General features: G+C 34.8%; 2 protein-coding genes across 2 annotated transcripts; one reads left to right on the top strand and one right to left on the bottom strand.

The window, feature by feature from the left end:
• Positions 1 to 489: 489 nt before the first annotated feature.
• Positions 490 to 2,182, bottom strand: LOC148875065 (uncharacterized). Its single transcript, XM_088965045.1, has 2 exons — positions 1,846 to 2,182; positions 490 to 1,157 (listed from the first exon to the last, which is right to left on the bottom strand). Exons 1-2 carry the CDS (start codon positions 2,096 to 2,098, stop codon positions 784 to 786), a joined length of 627 nt encoding a protein of 208 aa, XP_088821171.1. The 5' UTR covers positions 2,099 to 2,182; the 3' UTR covers positions 490 to 783.
• An 11,007-nt stretch (positions 2,183 to 13,189) lies between these two features.
• On the top strand, positions 13,190 to 13,648 carry LOC148875064 (uncharacterized). The gene has a single exon (XM_088963485.1). The coding sequence runs from the start codon at positions 13,190 to 13,192 to the stop codon at positions 13,646 to 13,648; it is 459 nt and encodes a 152-aa protein (XP_088819611.1).
• Positions 13,649 to 21,674: the final 8,026 nt, after the last annotated feature.

Below are 21,674 nucleotides of genomic sequence, written 5' to 3'. Positions count from 1 at the left end.
GGCGCTACGGTAGTGTTTACTTCGCTTTGTTTCCTGATGTTCTTGGGGCGCTACGGTAGTGTTTCCTTCCTTGAGATGTATATATGAGGCCTACAGTTAAGAAAACCTATTTATTGAACTCCCTTTTAGTAGGGAATCCTACACGTGGCTAATTAGTTTAATTGGACCTCAACTCAAGAGTCGTCTTGAGTTGCTCGCTCTCTCCTTCCCTACCCTCTCTTATTTTGCCATGCATGCAAAGTAATCCCAACTGAAAACAATCAATGAATTTGCTAATTATTAGGGGAGCTTCTTACGTAATCGGATTAATTAAGAAATCCTTTCCTCATTTGTTGTATTTGTTTCAACCGCAACAAAATTAGACCTTTGCACCAGCCAATTCACGCTTCCGTCCGGCCCCTTGTTTGTTATGCAAAACATGCGCCTTTACATAATATGAATTCTTGTTGCAACCGCAGCTTAATTTGTTGGTTATTGGTCCATTTTTCTCTTCTGTAAAGTCCTTATGGTTTCATTCAACCTGAAAAACAACTATTACTAATACATCTCTTCAATAATGATCAAAGACCCCAATGAAGAAATCTTGTCCCACGGATCAAAGGTTACAGCAAAGGGATGGACGATAAGGATGTAAGAAAAAAGAAAACTCAATGTATAATATATAATACATTTACAGATATATATATACTGCATAAAATTAAAGGAGTTGGGGAATTTAATTGGGTTGTCGATAATGTGACTGTAAGCGCCATCCAATATAAATAGAGCTAACCCACATGATCCCTAGCTTATATATGGCTCACCACGATGAAATCCCTGCATATCAGTCTTTCCTTTTCCTTTCTTTAGGCAAAAGACTGATGAGCGTTTAGATTGTTTTTGGAATGCTATCTCTCCGGCTGTATAAGTGCGGATTCCGTTTCCAACCGACGACAATTTTATTCCTTGGGATTTCCCAACAAAAGCCCGACTACAAGCCGATTTTATTTTGGGCAGTGCAACAACCTTAACACTGCATGCTTTGTCCAGTTCTGGAATTGCATGCAGTTGGGAAGGTAGGTCAATTATGAACTCTCCGTATTCATCTGTTTTCCCTCGGGCCAAATATTTTGACATCTTTCTTCTGCTGGTTTTGCATGCAACGCCAATTACTGCACCTGCACATACAAGTTCATTTACAATTTTATTAGGAAAGTAAATGAAAGATGAATTTAATAAATAAACGTTTAGCATTAGTACGTGTACGTTGGTTTCTTGGAGGTTGCAAATTAAGAAGACCCCAAAGGTTGGGTAGTTAGGTTATCTAATTCATTTCTGGCTTGCACAGGCTCTTGCGTTGCGTGCTCAAATCATCTAAACTTGGGAGTCTTGGAGAGCAGAGAAAGACAGACCATGTTTTAAGCAAAGAGATACTATACCAAGTAAAGTTACATCTTCAGCTTTCACACAGAAGAAGAAACACAAATGAATTCAATGTACAATGAGTTACTAGATGAATTCTGAATTGTGATTCCTTATGCGCTTAGTTTAACTCCATCGATTTCTCCAATAAATATGTGGATGGAAATCGAAATGACACAAAGATCATCTCAAGTGGTGGAGTGATTGATCATCAGACCAAAGAGGAGGAGGAGAAGGAGATAAGAATTGTATATATCCAATATTTTGCACTCGACTTCTTATATTAATTCTTCCGCAGGAAGAGTTGTATAAACCTTTTCTACTATTCTTCTTCGTTAATTTCCACCTTCTTTACTACAAAAGCTTAAATAATAAAGGAAATTAACGCAATTCGTAAGTTCAAAATGGGAAAAAGAAAATTGAGAATCGGGCTTAATTACGGACCTGAGATGGGCCATTGACGAAGCTCAGGTTCCATTTCCCCATGCAAACAAGCCTCGCATAGAAGCGTGCCGGTCACTAGGACGGACGAGAGTTTCTCCACCCCGTATCCGGCCAACTGTATCAGGTCTGTATGGGTGGATAGTTCGACCAACGGATTCTTTCGTCCGGCCACTGAAGCTTTGACACCCAACGAGAGAATCACGACGAGAAAGATGCCCCGAAACCCGGTCATTCTGTTCGTGTGCGCTTTCATCCACGCTGCAAGCGTAAATTTGCACCTAGTTTTGTAATCGGTGATGAGGGAGAGAGGAATCGAGAAGAGGAGGCAGTATATAAATTGTTGGGCTCCGTTTTGATTTGTTTAGTGTCTTAAGGCAAATTGCTTCTATACAAACTCCAGTGCTTCAAAGTCAAATTTGGCTCCGTTTTGATAGGTTTACCTTAAACCTTGACTTGCAAAGTCAAATTTGGCTCAACGAACTCCAGTGCTTCAAAGTACCCTAATGCCGCCTCTTTAAGTTTCGAGTATTTTAACATTTTTATTTAATGTTTGTCATCTCTTGATTCTTCTTCTTCGTTTGTGATTTGTTATTTTAATAAATGTGGTAATCAAATATTTACTTATACATTGGGTAGAACAAGGTCTGTCAACATTAATTTAAGTAATCAGGATGCTTAATTAAAGCGGGGCATCCGGGTTGGTATAGTCAAGCCGAGCTTGGTCGGTTTCCTTTGTTCGAGTCTTCGAGAGAAACAAAACCAGGAGAAATGCCAAATGGTGATAGAAGCAAGAAAAGTTAGGTCGGTGCAAATTTGGGTCGGTTTCAGGAACTCGAAGCAGTCTAACCACGAATTAACCTAAAGATTGTTGTCAGCACTCAGCACCACCTATGAACGTTTGTGCCAGTAAAGGCTCAGTTTGGAAGGAATACAAATCAAGGTTTAAAAATCGACCTCGGACTGGAATTGCTTTGGCCATCTGTTTTTGGGTCAATGGTTCAACCATCCAATTTAATAGATGGTCTGTTCCAAATTAAAAAATAATTAAAATAAAAACAGCCAAAAAGCATTGTCCAAGTTGAACGGGTAGATGGTTCAATCATCGGGGTCATTGGATTGTTGACTAATTCAATAGTTTTTGGCCAAGGAATTTTGCTAAGTCAAATGGTTGCCTAGACAGTTGAACAGTTCCTAGGCCAAGCGGTCCGATCTCCCAGATCATCGGATTGTTAACCAATTCAATGAATTTTGCTAGGATTGGGTTAAGAGCGAAATGGAACCAGTTGCCTGGACAATTTCTGGGTCAAATGGCCCGATTGCCTGAATCATCAGATTGTTGACCAATCCAATGATTTTTGCCAAGAATTGGGTTGAGAGTAAAATAGAATCAATTGCCTAGATAGTTCCATGCCGAACGGTCTGACCACCTGGATCAACAACTCGAAAATACTAATACAAATACAAATATATAGGATGCAAAACTTTGTACTTTGTATGCATTTGTATTGTACATAATTTATTTGTACTCTTTTCAAACTGAGATTAAGACAATGGACAGTTTTGACATGTAGTTCAATCAAGTATTTTGGGATGGTCACTCTTTTTACCTCCGTCAATTTCTTAAAACCAATATGTATTTGTAGGGTAGGTCTTATATATCTCTTCTTGTTATTATTTCTTTAAAATATAATGCAAGAGAAGGATTATGAGAGCTATCATATTCTTATTATTGGTTTGCAAGAACTAATGTAAGGGTAACGTGGTAATATGTTATGCATGTATTGTATGCAATTAAAGGTAAAGATATAAATAAATAATATACTATTAAATCTAACTTTTATAAATTGTACTAAAATCAAGGTAAATATTTGCATTAAAACATGTATCACCTTCCAATCTCTAAAACTATGATCTTGATCATCCCATCTCATTACAGTTTTTCTTCCGTTTTTTTATTTTTATTTTTATTATTTTGTTCTTTTGAAGCAATACCCCCATTACATACAGTCTAATTCAAAACCAAGTTTCTCCAACCTCCAAAATATTAATTTACGAAAATAACGCCATATGCGGATATGCGGATACAATCCTTCAGGCTCAGTTTGGAAAGATTGTACAAATGTAAATATGTACAATATAAATATATACAAAATAATATAAAATACAAGGCTTTTCACATATATGTTTGCAAGTAGCCTCAGTTGCTACTTGCATGCTACCGGTTGCAGTTATAAAGCAAAAGTTTAGGCCTCATTTGGTGTGTCTTTTTGTACCGTCTGTCAGTTATTTATAAGTTCGGCAGACCATGATTTAGTCTATTTCCGTTTGGTTAGTCAAAGCGCTGAAAAAACATGAGAAGCCTAAAATGGATGATTTTCGAAAAACTCCAAATGAAATTTTTGCATTTTTTTTTTCAATTCATCCTCATGCAAAAAAATACACCTTAAGGTGAATTTCAAACTACTCATATCTTAATACAAAAATTCAATACGTATTTTAACTGTCAAAACTATCAAAAAATCTTCAAAAAGATTTATCAAATGACCCCTAAATTAATTTCATTTTATGAGGCAGAGGCACTGCTTTTCCATCTTTGTTGCAACTGGCGGACATACGCCAATCCAATAAAGATGGACAAAGTTGTAATTATGTATTCTCTAGTCATTCCTAACTTTGGAAAATGAACACATCAACAACGGAGTTGGCCACTGGCCAGCCATAATCCATGGATATCGCAGTTCATGAGGGTGGCAACTGGCAACGTTGTGATTTAGTTTTAAACGAGGGGTATTTCTTCCCTCGTTTAGAACGGAGGTTGGGAATTTGAACTAAAGTACTGTAGCGTGTAGGAAGGCTGGCTGGTTGCCTAATCCTGTCGTCCACACAATTTTGATTTTTAAGCCCGAGTCCAAACCTCTTTGGCAAGTGGCAAGAAAGAAGGGCTCCTTTCCCTCCATTTTCAATCCTTCCCCAACTATCTCCTCTCCCTTTACACTCTCTACAAGAAATATCCATCTTTTATGTTTATTTTACAACATAAGCTCTGCCAATTAATCTTTCTTTTTAATTTCTTATATTGTTCACCTAATCTCTTCTTCAATCTTCGTCAACCTATGAAAAAAATAATACTGTTACAATACTGCAATGACACTTGTTTTGGAAATTATTTTATTTTACATCTATTTGATGGATAAAGGAGGGGTGGTATGTTGGCACCAAGGTTTTTAAAATCGAATCGGACAACGAATTGATTAGGAATCCAGTTCCTGGGTTGAATGGTTCGATCATTCAAATCAAACAGACGATTTGTTCTGATAAAAAAAAATAAAAAATTAGAAAAATAAAAAACAGCCAAAACTATTAAACGGTTCAAATAATTTGATTGTCTGAATCAACGATTTTCTGACCAAATCAATAATTTTTGCAAAATAACAATTCTAAGATAAAACAAAATCAATCATTTGGCCGGTTCCCAGTTTTTCTGGTCCAACCGTCCAGTTTTGATAAATTAGACGTACACATTCAACTTATTCAAATAATATCACTACCATGTGTACCTTTTCGGGATAGTGTAAAGTAGAGCTGCAGTTGAGAAGATTCCATATGACTAAAATACTTCCATATTTGAATTAGAGTTCAAGTTCGGCTCAAAAATTCCAGTTCGGATCTCCTACCCACATACATTACAGCCTTACCTTGGGAATATCTCCCATGAATGTGTAGCTGTATATGTGGGTGGTATTCTTGTGGATAGGAGATTTGGATTTCAAAACATTCAAATATATTGAACCAGAGTAACAAACTTTTGAGCTAAATATTTTATTGGATCGCAAAAAATTCAAATATGTGGGTGGAATTTTTTATCAAATTCGAATTAGAAAAACTAATCAAACTTATTCTAAACTTATTCTAAGATTCAAACTCAATTAGCAATCAAGCCTAATTGAATTTTAACCCAAAACGTTCAATTAAAGCTTAACTGAATTGCACCTTAAGCATAAAGCACCGACATCATATGTTTAATTTCATGAACTAGTTGGACCAGCCACTTGCAACCACGTCATATAAACAAAATTCTTGAAGACTATTCAAGCTGATCTTTAAGTAAACGATACAACCATTTTTCTTTTCATTTTCATAAAAACTAAGAAAGAGGAATAAAATGGAAGTCTTTCTTCTTGCCATTGTCCACCAACTCTACAATCCTTCTCTCGTCATCATTATCATCATCAAAACCTTCTCCCAAATATATGGGGTTGTTTACACCAGTCCTGTTTCACCATTCCATTCTATTTAAAACCACTAGTAAGTGTTTACGTGCTTTAAATTTGATAATATTTTGTGATAGGGATGAGGTTCGGGCCTGGTCCAATACAAGGTTAAGCCCAATTTTATCAACCTGAGTTAGCTAAATTTGAGCTTAACCCAACACATGACTTTTTGGTTTTCATTGCTTAATCTTATTTTGGTTGCTCTTAAAGTTTGGAAAGAATACAAATACAAATATGTAGAGTACAAAACCTTATATTTTGTACTAGCGGGGACTCGTGTGATGCACGGGTTTTGTTAAGTGAAAGCTAAACAATATAAATACATAAGAGTATATACTTGTTTTATATTTTAACTTTTTAATAATCAATCAGATCAAACTCGACTTGAGTTAGTGGGTTTTCTAGTATTTTCGATCGGCTTTGGTTCAACAATTTTTCAACCTGACCAAGTTAGGTCAGTTTCGGTTTGGTCATTTGTAAACCAACCAAAATTGAATTGACCCCACCATAGATATATATTAATATTTTATATTTTAAATATAATTTTTAATACAAGAAAGTGAGAAAATTCCCATATTTCTTAATTTAAAATAGTTTATCTCATTAATTTATTTTTTTAATAATACCAATGTACTTTATTAAATTTAAATTTAATTTTTAAGTTTAAATCTTTTAAACAAACAAAATAAACAAAAAACATACCCAAACCAATACAACCTGAGTTAACAAATTTATATACTGTACATATTTATATTATAATATTTAAACTATACATATTTATATTTATACTCTTTTCAAATTGAGCCTAACTTACATTATTAATACATTATTTTTGTAATAGGCATATTATCAAAATAGGAGTCTGAAGATTTGTCAAAGTGTGAAGACTGGGCCTGCATGTTTTGTTAACGGGTAAATTTCGTGTTTACCCTGATGGAAGCCCAGACCCGAATATTTGTCAGCCCTGCTAGGAAATGAAAGGAGTGTGCAAACATTATTTTCCTCACCACCTAAGTAATTGAACGATGAACAAAATTAGATTAAACCCCCCAGTCAGCACTGACTGAGAGAGGGTGGGGACGGGAAAATTGAAAAGGTAAAAAAGATAAAAATGTTATCCCTATAACCATTATTACTGGCATTTAAAAAGATATACATGAAGATATAAGAGACAGCCACACTATTACAAAACAAAGTCACAAGCATGAAAGATGTTACAGCCTCACCCAGACTGGAAGCCTAGAAATTATCAAACTAAGCCCCATATAATATTTTAAAACATTATATATTTTGCATATAAATTTTGCACCGGAGAAGTCCTTTCATTTACTCCTCCGCTTAGAGATCCATGTTTTAAATAAAATATATCTCTAAATTAGCTTTCAGCCATGTCTATCTCTAGGGTCTAATCATGTGTACAAGGCTTTTGTTCTCTTGGATCTCTATAGTAGGGATGATTAATGTTTTAAAAAACGACCTGTTAATCCGGAATCAGAATCGTTTTAGCCATTGGTTTTTAGGTTGATAGTTCAACCATTTGATTTTTGTTTTAATAAAATATTTTAAAAAATAATTAAAAATAAAAGGCAAAAAACTGTTAAACGGGTCAATGGGTCCTTGATAGATTCAATGGTTTTTTGCCAAGGATCAGGTTTGGGGTAAAATAGAACCAGTTGCCTGGATGGTTCCCGGCCAAACGGTCTAACTGACCAGGCCAACAACAGTTCAAAAGCCATGGGGATGACCATTTTATCCTAGTTCAGCCGGTCCGGAACATAATGATAATATTTTTATATTTATATAAATCATAACATACGTTATATAATATATAAATATTATAGGGTAAATTACAAAGACCTCCTAAACTTTCACTTTGCAATAAATATCCCTCTCCATTAGAATTCCATCAGTTAATTTCGAAAAAGATTCTCATTCAAACATTCAATTTTTTTTTTAAATCCCCAAACTACCATTTCTTATTTATTTGTACAATTTATGATTTGATTAGTTTTCTAAATATAATATTTAAGTCCTACCGGTTGCTCTAATAGATCCTAGCAGATTTTTTGCTAGATTCGACATTCAAATGTAATGATAGAGATTTCTTTCTAATAGATATAAATTTAAGGATTGGTTTTGTTTTTCTTAATTTATTAGGAAAGGAGTGGAGAGTTTTATATTTTAAAATGAATAGAGATTTATGTTAGTGAAGTGAAAAAAGAATTTGAAGAAACTTCTTTTTCTATATCAATTAAATGATTCTTGTTATTTTAGCTTGTTTCGTTTGAAGACAATAGAAATATTTTTGGGTCAATTAGGGTTTAAGAGAAAAGAGCAAGGAAAATAAAATAAGAAAAGTTCAGGTGGTTTTTTTTTTTTGGTAATTTAATGCATTTCATCATATGACTTAATGGTCGGGGGCATTTGTCTCAAAGTCAAAGTTCAGGACGAAATTTGTGGCAAACAAATGTTTAAAGGGTTTATTGCCATTAACTCCATAGTACAGGATGGTGTTTGCTCCCAAGGTTCAAAATATCGATACACCCCTGTGTACCAGCAGGGGCATATTGTCATATCGGTACTTAAATTAACACACTTTTATATTTCTTTTTTAATTTTTTCTTCAAAATTTGATTTTTGGGCATATTTGTAACTATATTTTTTATTAAAAAAAGAGTAGTTCCTGAAACACCTTTAAATAAGCGTATCGTGAAGCCACTGATATGATAAGATACGCCATACAGCATATCATATCGGAAAATTGAACCTTGTTTGTTCCTGATGAAAGTTCAAGGGACTACAATGGGATCTTTGTATTATAGGCCCAAAGCACAACTGGGACAGGCGTGGGTTGTAGCCCCTAAGCCAAGCCTAGCCCAATCTAATGAACGATCACCCTAGGAGGCTAAAATGTTGTTTTTTAAATATGTTTCTCAATATTCTATGGCAAATCCTTTCCAATATTCTCTCGTCGAATTGGATCGGACATAGGTAGATCCAAATTCGAATTGAAATCAGATATTGAATAGTATAAATATATCAAATAAAAATGATCAAAATATTATATAATATTATTAATAAAATAAATTAAAAAGGACTTCCATATTATATTTTATGAACAAATTTAATTGAAAATTACTTACCTGAAACTCGAACGAATGAAAATTCAGTAAAAACACAACATTCAAATCAACATTATTGATAGATAATATATAATTATCTATAAGCACATATATTTATCAAACGGAATCAGATAGGGGTGGATCCATATTGGATCCAATTAGACCTGGCAAGAGTTGGGTGGATTTGGTTTGGGTTGGGTCAAGACACTTTGGGTTGATTTTGGATTGGGTTGTCAAATACTAGATCCTAACCCTAAATGTTTGGGTTAGGATTAACCTAGTTAATTCAGGTCATCCCAAAAAATAACTGAAATTTAAAAAAAATAAAGAAAAAATACATGAAAAATGCCAAAATTAAAGGAATTAACATTAAAATTCCAAATATAAAATGAAAAAGCCTTGAACGTTTAACAATTCAAAGAGTAAGCAATAAAGAGTAAAGACTAAATAGTAAAAAGTAAAAAGCGAAAACTTCTAGCAATGCATAAATAGTCCCAATTAGACTTGACAATTGGGTCAATGGGTTGACCCATGACCCAACCCAATTAGACTTGCCAGGTCTAGATCCAATTATAAACGGATCAAATTAATATTACCCTTAATAGTATTGAATCCGAATTTTGATAATAGGCTATCTCTATCTATCTATCTATCTATCTATCTATCTATTTATCTATATATTCCACTTTTTTATGAATTTAACCAATTAAATTCTTACATTTGAACCATTTTTTGCCATGTTAAATGGCCTTAAAAGAGACATGTTTTGTTACGATTCTAGGAGGGTTTATCACGTCCAAAACCACTCGTCCAACTAAAACACAAAAACTTTGTTCTTCTATTTCTTAAGTTAGGTTTCTTCTATTCTTTTTCTTCGTTCTCTTCTCACGATCAACACTTATATTTTTTATTTTCATTCTGTTTTTCTTCATGTCATACCTTTCACATTGGTGGAAGTAATTCTATTTTTGAGAGAGAGAAACAAAGGCGGAATGACACCAACCAGGTACATCATGTACCATCTCTTTTCTTTCTTTTTTATTCTGAACCCAGTTTAAATTTTGATGTTTTTCCCATTAAAAATAGGGGATGGGAAGGCGCTATTTTGGATGAAAACCACTCTGTTTTGGACAAAATAACAGGGATGATGCTACTCTGATTCATTGCCCAAACAAGTAAAACACCTTCCCCGTCTCCATTCATTGTTCTTTTGACTAAAAACAAGTGTGAGAAGATACTGTTTTGGACTAAAAAGAGACGTTATTTTAGACTAAAAATAGGGGCGAAAGGAGACCAGGCGTGATCAGTATGTTTTGCTCCTGATCCTATTTTATTTGATGGTGGAGTGGCCATAGGCCCTCGTTTAATCCTCAACATGTTGGAATATCCAATGGCCATGTGACAAGCCACATGTTGATGGTTGATAGTTGATGGTCATCTCCATGCAACACTCTCACACACAATCATTTATTTTAAATAATTACCTATTTATTTATTTTCTATAAAAACAAAATTTATTTGATTGCTTATTTAAAAAGTTTTTTCATGCATGGAGATACCAATGTTGTTGGATGATTTGGATCCATATTCCAGCTCTTATTGGGTCAATGGATGTCCATTTGACCCAGTCTAGACTGGGTGACCAAGTGGTTAGATCCTTGGTCAAGTTGAGACACTTGTCTCAAATCTGGTGGAGCATAAATGATAAAGCTTATCTCAATTGGTTATTCAGATAGCTATTGTTCCTAATATCAAGGAACTTGACGTTGGAGGAGCAACTATTTAAGGGATCTCTCCCAAGTGCTTCTAAAACAATGAGATAAGGCTCTTTACTCAAAAGGAAAATAATCCTCTCACTTTTGGCTCTAATCAGATTCTTAAACCAGTGATGCACCATGTGCGTGTAGGATCCAACGGCTAAAGTCACTGGCGCTTTTACCTGAATGCAAAGAGAATTCACAGTATCGGACCCGAGACACCAATCTTTAAAACAATGATTGGTGTCTCGAGTCCGATACTATGAATTCTCTTTGCATGCAGGTAAAAGCGCCAGTGACTTTAGCCGTTGGATCCTACACGCAATGGTGCTTCACTGGTATCAGAGCATGGTTCGACTGGTATAGTGTTCAAAACATAGGCGCGCCTCACCAAGTCATATCTCATCTTTTAAGATCCGAAGGAGAAGAGAGAGAAAACAAAAACCACTTCGACAGTTTCCTCTCTACCTCTCTACCTCTATGCCATCGACTCGTCTCATCTATGCAATCTTCATGGCAACGAGGGTTTGGTCTTCGAAAACTTTGTTCGAAAGCATCACCGGGTGACTGTGAGTCCCCTGTTCGACTGCCTATCTCCGGCGGCTCCGGCAACTCCGAGACAACAAAACCCTCGGCTTCGATCCCACATTACTGCAACCTCTGAAGCACCTATTCGAATTTTTTTTGGACGAACGTGGGTTCCAGTGACATCTTTCTCTGGCGGCAGACTCTTATTTCAAGTTTTCTCAAGCGAATCTGCTGCTCGAAAAACTACTGAAGCTTCATCCTTTTTTGTGGACACATCTGCAAGATCTGGATTGAACTAATGACATTGGGATTTTTCCGGATCTTCAGAACTTAACAGAGCGGCGACGGTAAGAGCTCCACTCATCCATCATTGATCGCCAATTGAGAGCCGAGATTTGAAGTTTTGAGGCAAGAAACCCCTAAGGGATTTAGGGCTTTTACTGTATTCGACCAGTGAGCCAAAAACCAAGTACTTTTTAACCGGGTATTAGAATTTCATTTATTTATTTATTTATTTTGTTCATTTTTGCATTCGTTTACCATTTACGGTCATTCTTGAGGATATTTCAAATCGGATTGAAGCATCATTGCCGAATACCGATGCTGCTGCTGAATTAAAAAGAACAGTGGGAGTTGGAGAAATTAATACGTTTTGCGTAATAGCTAAGTACTCCATTTGCATTTACTTTATTTATTTAATTTTGGCCTCTAAAATTGAATGACAGTCTCATAAATTACAACAACTGATATTGTGCTTACTTTGTTTATATCTGGAATATTGTTGCTATTTTTTTTTTTTGAATCATGTCTGCTATTGCCTTATCCCAAGAACTCAGTAAAATTGAGAAACTGAATGGCACCAATTATGCTCTCTGGAAACATAGGATTAGAAGGATACTTGATGAAGAAAATGTTGATTATATTTTAGATAAACCTATTCCTTCTAAACCTGATGATGATGATTCTTTGATTGTAATTTGTGAATATCAAAAATAGGAAAGGGATAATAGGAAGGCAAGAAATTGTTTATTAACCTTTATGGAGCCTGGCATAGAAGTTATGTTTGAAGAACACAATAATGCTAAAGACATGTTTGAAGACATTAAAGAAACATATGAAAAAATAACTGAAACCTATGTTCAATTGTTAATTGAAAAATATTATGACTGTGAAATGAGAGGAGAGGATTCTGTAGTAGATCATGTTAGTAAAATGAATGTGATTGCCAAGGAATTGGCAACCACTGGGAACCCTATTCCTGATAAAATTCAGGTCTCCACCATTCTCAATAGCCTACCATCTTGTTGGAATTCAGTAGTGACAACTTTGAACCTATCTGGAAGAGAAGCTAACATAAAAAAACTTACCTACTTTGTTAGGATTGGAGGCTAAAAGGAAGAGAAAGAAATCCCAACCTTCATCCTTAATGGTTACTTCCAAACCAACTGAAACTTCTCAAATGGCTGAAAAGCCTAAGGGCAAGTTTTTCAAAAATGCTAGTGGGAAGAAATTTAACAAGAAATTTAAATTCTAAAGAGGATTCAAGAAGACTAAGGGTAAGCATTGTTTTAATTGTGGAAAACAAGGCTATACAAAATATAACTGCCCAGAATGCAAGAAGAATAAATCAAATAATGAAAAAGGAAAAACTGAAAAGAAAGACATAATGCGTGTAGTCTCTGAATCCTACTTTACCGATTCTGTTCTTTCTGATTGGTGCATAGATTCTGGCTCCTCTAAGCATATTTGCAAGACTAAAGAGATGTTCTTAGAATTGAAAGAAATGAAGACAGAAGAACACAGAATTTTCATGGGAAACAACACCTACAATGATGTGCTTGGAACTGGAAAAGTGAAGATCACCATAAAAGAGAATACAAATTTAATACTTAGTGATGTATTGTATGCACTCAATTTTAGGAGAAACTTATTGTTTGTTCCTCTATTAGATGAGAAGGGTTTTGATGTACGTTTCAGGGGAGGAAAAGTGACCATAGGAAAGCATGGTAGAGTTCTAATGCTTGGGAATAAGTTTGATGGATTGTACCATTTAAGTATTAATAAAATTGATTCTCTTTCTAGTTATGATTGTGCTTATCATGTAAATGAAAATGCATACATATAGCATATGAGACTTTGTCACATAAACAAAGATAAAATGATGAGAATGAGCACCAATGGCTTAATTCCCAAAATAGAAATAAATTTTAATTATTGTGAATCATGCCTTGGTGGAAAAATGACTAGGATCCCTTTTAAAAAGGGAAAGAAATCAGATGAATTATTGGCTATAATACACTCTGATGTTTGTGGCCCTTTGAATGTAAAAACACATAGGGGTATGGAATATTTTGTAACTTTTATAGATAATTTCTATAGATTTGGTTTTGTGTATCTGATTAAAAGAAAATCATAAGTCTTAGAAAAATTTAAATTGTATAAAACACTTGTAGAAAACCAATTGGGTAGAAAAATAAAAACTCTTAGGAGTGATAGAGGTGGAGAATATATCTCTAACCTATTTAATGATTTTTGTACACAAAATGGAATTATACACCAATTAACCATGTCCTTCACACCACAACAGAATGGAGTGGCTGAAAGGAGAAATTGGACTTTGTTGGATATGGTGAGATCAATGTTATCTCATTCAAGTCTAGAAACACCCTTTTAGGGAGAGGCCTTAGGTACTGTTGTGTATATACTAAATAAGGTTCCAACTAAAGTTAATAACTTAACACCCCATGAAATTTGGATTGGTAGAAAATCAGACCTGACTGACATCAAAATTTGGGGGGCTAGTGCCTATGTAAGAGTGCCAAATTAGCAAAGAAGCAAGTTAGATAACAAGAGTCTAAGATGTACCTTTATAGGGTACAGTGATAATAGCAAAGGGTATAGATTTGTTAATCATAAATTTGATGGAACAGTTGAATTAATAGAGAGCAGGGATGCTGTTTTTCTAGAAGATCAAATTGAGGATAATAAACATTTACCCAACTTATTTGAATTAAACAAAGAAATTATAGAAGCTGAGACTGCACCTGAATGAAGAGTCTCTTGATGATCCTACTGAATGAAGAGTCTCTTCATCAAGATTAAAAGATTATTATACCTACTTGAATGAAGAGTCTCTTGATGATCCAATTGACTTTGAAGATGCTATGGATGCACCTGATAAAGAAAAATGGTGTGAAGCTATACAAGATGAGTTAGACTCAATAAACAAAAATCAGGTTTGGGAATCAGTTGATTTACCCAAGAATAGAAAGCCTATAGGGTGTAAATGGATATTAAAGAGAAAACTCAATGCTGATGAATCTATAGAAAAATATAAGGCAAGATTAGTGGCAAAAGGATACACCCAAGTAGAAGGGATTGATTATGAGGAGACTTACTCTCCAGTTGCCAAGTTTACCTCTATTAGAATCCTAATGTCCTTAGTTGCTTTTTTGGACTTAGAGTTGTGTCAGTTAGATGTCAAAACAACTTTTCTCAATGGGAAGCTGAATGAAAAAATATACATGACTCAACCCAAAGGTTATGTAATAGAGGGACAAGAAAATAAGGTGTATAAATTAAAGAAATCATTATATGGTTTAAAACACTCCTCTAGGATGTGGTACCATACCTTCCATGAAGCAATTTCTAAACTTGGATTTATACCTAATCCATTCGATCATTGTGTTTACTCTTTGAATAGTGGGAGCAGTTTTGTCGTTCTTTATTTATATGTAGATGATATTCTTATTATTGGAAATAATGTATCCATGATTAATAACACCAAAGATTGGTTGAAAACCAACTTTGAAATGAAAGACATGGGTGATGCGAGCTATATACTTGGAATTAAAATAGAGAGAGATAGGAATACTAAGACCTTAACTCTTTCACAAGAGCATTACCTAGAGAAAATCCTAAAGAAATTTAATATGAAAGATTGTAATGGAGTTGAAACTCCAATTTGTAAAGGAACCAAATTAAGTAAAGATATGGCACCCACTAATGATGAAGAAATAGAGAAAATGAAATATAGACCCTATGCTCAAGCTATTGGTAGCTTAATGTATGCCATGCTTTGCACAAGACCAGATATCTCATATGCAGTAGGTCTTGTTAGTAGATATCAAAGTAACCCAGGTAAAATACATTGGAAGACTGTTAAAAGAATATTTAGATACTTGAAGTTAATAAAGCACTTCAAATTAACCTATCATGCAAATGAACTGGAGTTATTGGGTTATTGTGATGCTGATTTTGCAGGTGACCCGGATGATAGAAAATCCACAACCGGGTACTTATTCCTCCTAGGAGGGAGTGCTGTCTCATGGACAAGCAAGAAACAAAGCTGTGTAGCCAAATTCACCATGGAAGCTGAGTTCATCTCTTGTAGCTTTGTGGCATCTGAAGCAGTTTGGATTAGGAGATTCTTGGAAGAACTCCGAATTCCTGATGTACCAATAGGAACTGTGAAGATCTTCAATGACAACCAAGCTGCCATTAAGACAATTAAAAATGGTGAGATTGACCCTAAAGGGAAACACATAGATCTCCATTACCGGTATTTATATGATGTCTACCAACGGAATGAGATCCTGGTAGAATATGTGCCTACAAAAGATATGATTGCTGACCCTTTGACTAAACACATTGCAATTCCTGATTATGTAAGGCATGTTGAGGCAATGGGATTGGTCGGCACCCATTCATCTCGGGCCTAACTGGCCAAGTGGGAGATGATGGTGGAGTGGCCATAAGCCCTCGTTTAATCCTCAACATGTTGGAATATCCAATGGCCAGGTGACAAGCCACATGTTGATGGTTGATAGTTGATGGTCATCTCTATGCAACACTCTCACACACAATCATTTATTTTAAATAATTACCTATTTATTTATTTTCTATACAAACAAATTTTATTTGATTGCTTATTTAAAAAGTTTTTTCATGCATGGAGATACCAATGTTGTTGGATGATTTGGATCCATATTCTAGTTTTTATTGGGTCAATGGATGTCCATTTGACCCAGTCTAGACTGGGTGACCAAGTGGTTAGATCCTTGGTCAAGTTGAGACACTTGTCTCAAATCTGGTGGAGCATAAATGATAAAGCTTATCTCAATTGGTTATTCAGATAGCTATTGTTCCTAATATCAAGGAACTTAACGTTGGAGGAGCAACTATTTAAGGGATCTCTCCCAAGTGCTTCTAAAACAATGAGATAAGGCTCTTTAACGAGAAAGGAAAATAATCTTCTCACTTTTGGCTCTAATCAGATTCAGCTACTCTCTCTTACATATTGTTTTAGAGATTGGTGTCTCGGATCCGATACTATGAATTCTCTTTGCATGTAGGTAAAAGCGCTAGTGACTTTAACCGTTGGATCCTACACGCACATGGTGCATCATTATGTCCATGTTTTCAAATTGAATATATGGTGTGAACACTATAGGTGTGATTAATAAGAAAAAAACTTCAATAAGAAAATCCCACAAACAAGAAAATCTTATGTTGTAAAAAAAGCCCATTTTATACTAATTGGGCAAAGAAGACGAAGATAAACAAGTTAACGCGACCCACTTTCAAAAACAAGTATGGGTCGGCATCAACTCATTTCCGACCAATTTGTTTTAATTACCGTGTTATACATGGTTTTCAGATTTACCATGTTACACACAATTACCTAATAACAATAATTTTATTATTTGTTTTTAATTATTATTTTGAATAATTTATAGTTTTGTTATTTAAAATAAGTAATTACACATGGCTACCTAAATTGAAGATGGAGGGGGCTTGTGCATTAATTAAAATAATGAAATTATGTAATGAATTTAAAAATTTTCTTAAAATTAGAAAGATAATTATAACTTAACATTCAAATTAATAATAGTTTAATATTTTACAAAATTAATGATGAAATTATGTAATAATAGTATAACTTATAATTTAATGGGTTCAATAAATAATTAATATTTTAAAATTTCAATAATTATATTATTTAAATAACTAAATAATATTATAAATAAATAATTTCACTTATATCAATTAACAATTCTAGAAAAAAATTCAAAAAATTAATATTAATTAATAATAATTTTAGAATCTTAACCTATATTTATTATATACTTATATACTAAAATTAATAGTTATTGTATTTTAAGTGATTATTTATTGATTTTTTTGTGATAAATATATTCCCAATAATTATGTATAAATCTATTTTTTTAATTTATCGTACTTATCGTATTTATTGTATTTTTTATAATTTATTGATTAATATTTATTAGAGATTAAACTATTATTTGAGATTACTCTATTTATTGTCTATTTTAATATGTACTTTTAGTATTTATTGTATTTTGTAACTATTGTATTTATTGTATTTTCGTTATCAATATATTTTCAATAATTGTGTATTTTTTTATAAATTTTCAATAATTATTGGAGATTAAATTGTTATTATTTATTAGAGATTAGAATGTTAATTTAGTTGAAATTAGGAGTGTTCACAGGTTGGTTCGGTTTAGTTGTAGGCTATTTGGCCAATCAAATCGACCTGGTCAAATTGAGGACTTGGTCACCCAAAACTGACTAACCATTAGTGAAAACCAACCAACTCGGGTTGTATCAGTTTGGATCGATTTTTGGTTTGGTTAGTTGGTTCAAAAGATTTAGACTTAAAAAATCAAATTTAAATAAAAAATTATAATGATATTATTAAAAATAAATTTAAAAGTTAAAATTTTGATATAAAACATTTTAGACTAAGAAATATTGGAATTTTCCCACTTTCCCATATTAAAAATATAAATATCAATATATATCTATGGTCGCGTCGTTTGGTTTTGGTTGATTTAAAAATGTCCAAAGCGAAACTAATCCAACCTATTAGGTTGAGAAATTGTTGAACCAAAGCCAACCGAAAATACTAGAAAATCGACCAACTCGGATCTAGTTGGTCGGGTTGGTTGGTTTACCCTAACTAAAATTAATTATTGTTATTTTTGTAGTGTAAAATAATTATTAAAAGTAGAATAAGGGAAAATCTATGGTGTGGGAAAGATATGATATCAAAAGAGTTTTGATCGATCAAATTTCACCCATGAATTTTGATAAATAACACCTAATTGGTTACCACGTTTATGATATAAGTTGATTGGTCAAAAAACTTTTAGATATCATATCTTTCCCATATCATAATCGAACCCAAAATATAATTATTAATTATTTAAAAGTTAAAAATATAAACCAATTATATATTCTTATGGGTTTCTATTGTTTAGTTTTTGCTTAACAAATCATGTGCATTGCATGGGTCCCCACTAGTTTGTAGTATAATGGAGATTCATTGTAGGTGGATAACTCTATGAGTAGAGCAAGAGAAAGTAAGGAGTTTAAGACAAATCAATGTGCATGGAACGAACCTAACATCTTTTTTTTTTTTTTTTTTTTTTTTTTTTTTTTTTTTATGAAATGAGTTATAAAACAGGGTAGGGTAGAGGTGTAAAGTGGGTTGTGTCATGCCATAAAGTGGGCCATGCCAGGCCGGCACAACACGGCCCATGGGCGGCCCGTGCAAAGTGCGGGCTGTGCCACCCTCCCCGGTGAAAATTTTGGGGGTCGGCCTGGTATGGCCCATGGCCCAAGCCCATACAGGTCCGTGCAGGCCGGCACAACACGGCCCATGGGCGGCTCGTGCAAAGTGCGGGCTGTGCCACCCTCCCCGGTGAAAATTTTGGGGGTCAGCTTGGTACGGCCCATGGCCCAAGCCCGTACAGGCCCGTGCTGTGCCGTGTCGTGGGCCGAGCCTTGGGCCAAAGCTATTTATTTAAAAAAAATGACAAAAAACTTAAAATTTTAATTTTATATGAATTTTGTGTATAAAATTGCTTATATATAAAATAATTAAATAAATTAGTATAACAAAATTAAAAAAATATTTATTTTATTAATATATTATATACTATAATAATATATATGGTTTGTACCGGCCCACGGGTCGTGGCGGCACATCCCGATCGGTCGTGTCGTGCCGTGCCAGCCCGTGGACCTAAAACCCTAGGCCCAGCATGGTTCGCATGATCGTGTCTGGCTGACATGACCCTCAAACCGTCATGCCAGGTTGTGCCGGGCCATGGGCGGCACAACCCAATTTACACCTCTAAATAGGGGGTATTCCTCCCCAAACCCTAGGTATATGTTTGGCATCGATGCTGGAAGCACGATTTTTTGAGAAAACGATGTCTTTCTTTTTTGTTTGGAAACGTTGCTACCAGGTAGGACATTTCCTGGAGCAACAACAACACCTTATGTTTGGTACTAGTGCTCCATATTTGTTTTCAGCAATGGTACCCATTAGAGGAAGTCCATGTCACTGTCACATTGTGTCCTCGTTAGCAGCAACGAGCTCCAAATTGATAAAACATCGATTTCGGCGTTGCTCCAAATCACGCTCTGTCAATTTCCAAGACATGGCTTGGAACACTGTTTTCTAGAGCTTTGATTTTTCCAATGTGGCGCTGATATGTCACCATTTTCTGGAGTAGAGGTGTAAAACGGGTCACGACACAGTCCTTGGGCAGCCCACATACTATGCTGAGTGGTGCCACCCTCGGGATAACTTGGGGGGTTGGCTCGACAAGGCCCACGGCCCAGGCCTTTGCGGGCTTGTGTTGTGCTATGTCGCAGGCTGGGCTGGCCCGTGGGCCAAGCCTTGGGCCAGGTTGGGCTGTGCATCGGGCTAAAGCTATTTATTTAAAAAATTAAAAAAAACTTAAAGTTTTAATTTTATATGAATTTTGGTGTATACAATTGCTTATATATACAATAATTAAATAAATTAGTATAATAAAATTAAAAAAAATTATTTATTTTATTAATATATTATATACTATATATTATCATCTAATTATAATTTATATGATATTATAAATATATATAAAATATATAAATAATATATATGGGCCATGCCGTGGTCATGCTATGCCGGCCTAGTCTGTGTACCTAAAACCCCAGACCCAACATGGCACGCACGATCGTATTGGGCCTGACACAACCCACAGACCATCATGCCAAGCCGGTCCAAATTCATGCTAAGCCGTGTCAGGCCACGGGCGGCACAACCTGATTTACTTTATTCTAAAACAACCGCATATTGATGCCAAACACCGCCTAAGACCTTCCCAATTCCGGTAATGGCGGGACTCTAAACCAAATCTCCGTTACAACCTGTTTGATACTTGACTAGCAAAGTAGCTAATAAATTCCAACATGAACATGATCTGTTTCTACATATCATATCGTGGACGGGTTCTAATAAAAAATGTATGGACATGGATCATGTTGAAACTCGTTGGAAAAATATTTTGTTGTGAGAAATCCACCTCCAAATTATATTTACAACGACAAATATATATATATATATATATATATTTGATTGACGACAAATTGATATTAATTAAACGCAATGGCTGTTCGTGGAACGAATGGTAATAAAATAAATACATAGAACAGCAAGCTGTAGAACGAATGATAATATTTCGCACCTTTTATAGTGAAACCATGGATTTTATTAACACTATCATTAGATACAGAGCCCGCTGAGCAGTTATCTCGTTCAGCTAATTATCCTTCCTCATTTATGACCAAATCTGTGTTGTGGCGAAGGAGGTTAGGAGGGGGACTTATGGGGAACAATTTTGAATTTTGGTGGTGTATTTATAAGCCAGATCACCCAAGACGGTGGTCGGTGGATTTGAGACTACGTGTCGTTACACGCGTTTGATGAAAATAATTTTGGGAGAATAACCAATCAATCCAGATCACAAATAGCCCTAAAGTATAAGGGAAATGCATCTGACCGTGAATTGATGCCAAATTAACGGGCAGAATGTGGTTTATAGGGAAAAGGGGTAGTAGTAGGGGGCTGAAGCTCCCTTTAGCGGTTTCATGCATCGCCTCAGATTTTAATTTTAGACTTTTACGACAGTCGTGGTGAAAAGGTGGGGCTCACACGGTTTACTCTGGTGAATGGTGATGCCCCACCGTGTAGCCACGTGTAAACTTCTCTGTCGTTTACTTCTCTTCTCTGAACCAGACTGGACTATCAAAGTATTCAAGGCGTTGTGCAAAATGGACAGTCAAAATAT

The sequence above is a fragment of the Nelumbo lutea genome, chromosome 1 (genome assembly GCF_056320005.1).
Source record: "Nelumbo lutea isolate HS-2025 chromosome 1, American lotus-T2T, whole genome shotgun sequence".
In the NCBI taxonomy this organism is placed as follows: Eukaryota; Viridiplantae; Streptophyta; class Magnoliopsida; order Proteales; family Nelumbonaceae; genus Nelumbo; species Nelumbo lutea.
This window is presented reverse-complemented; position numbering and strand designations above follow the sequence as displayed.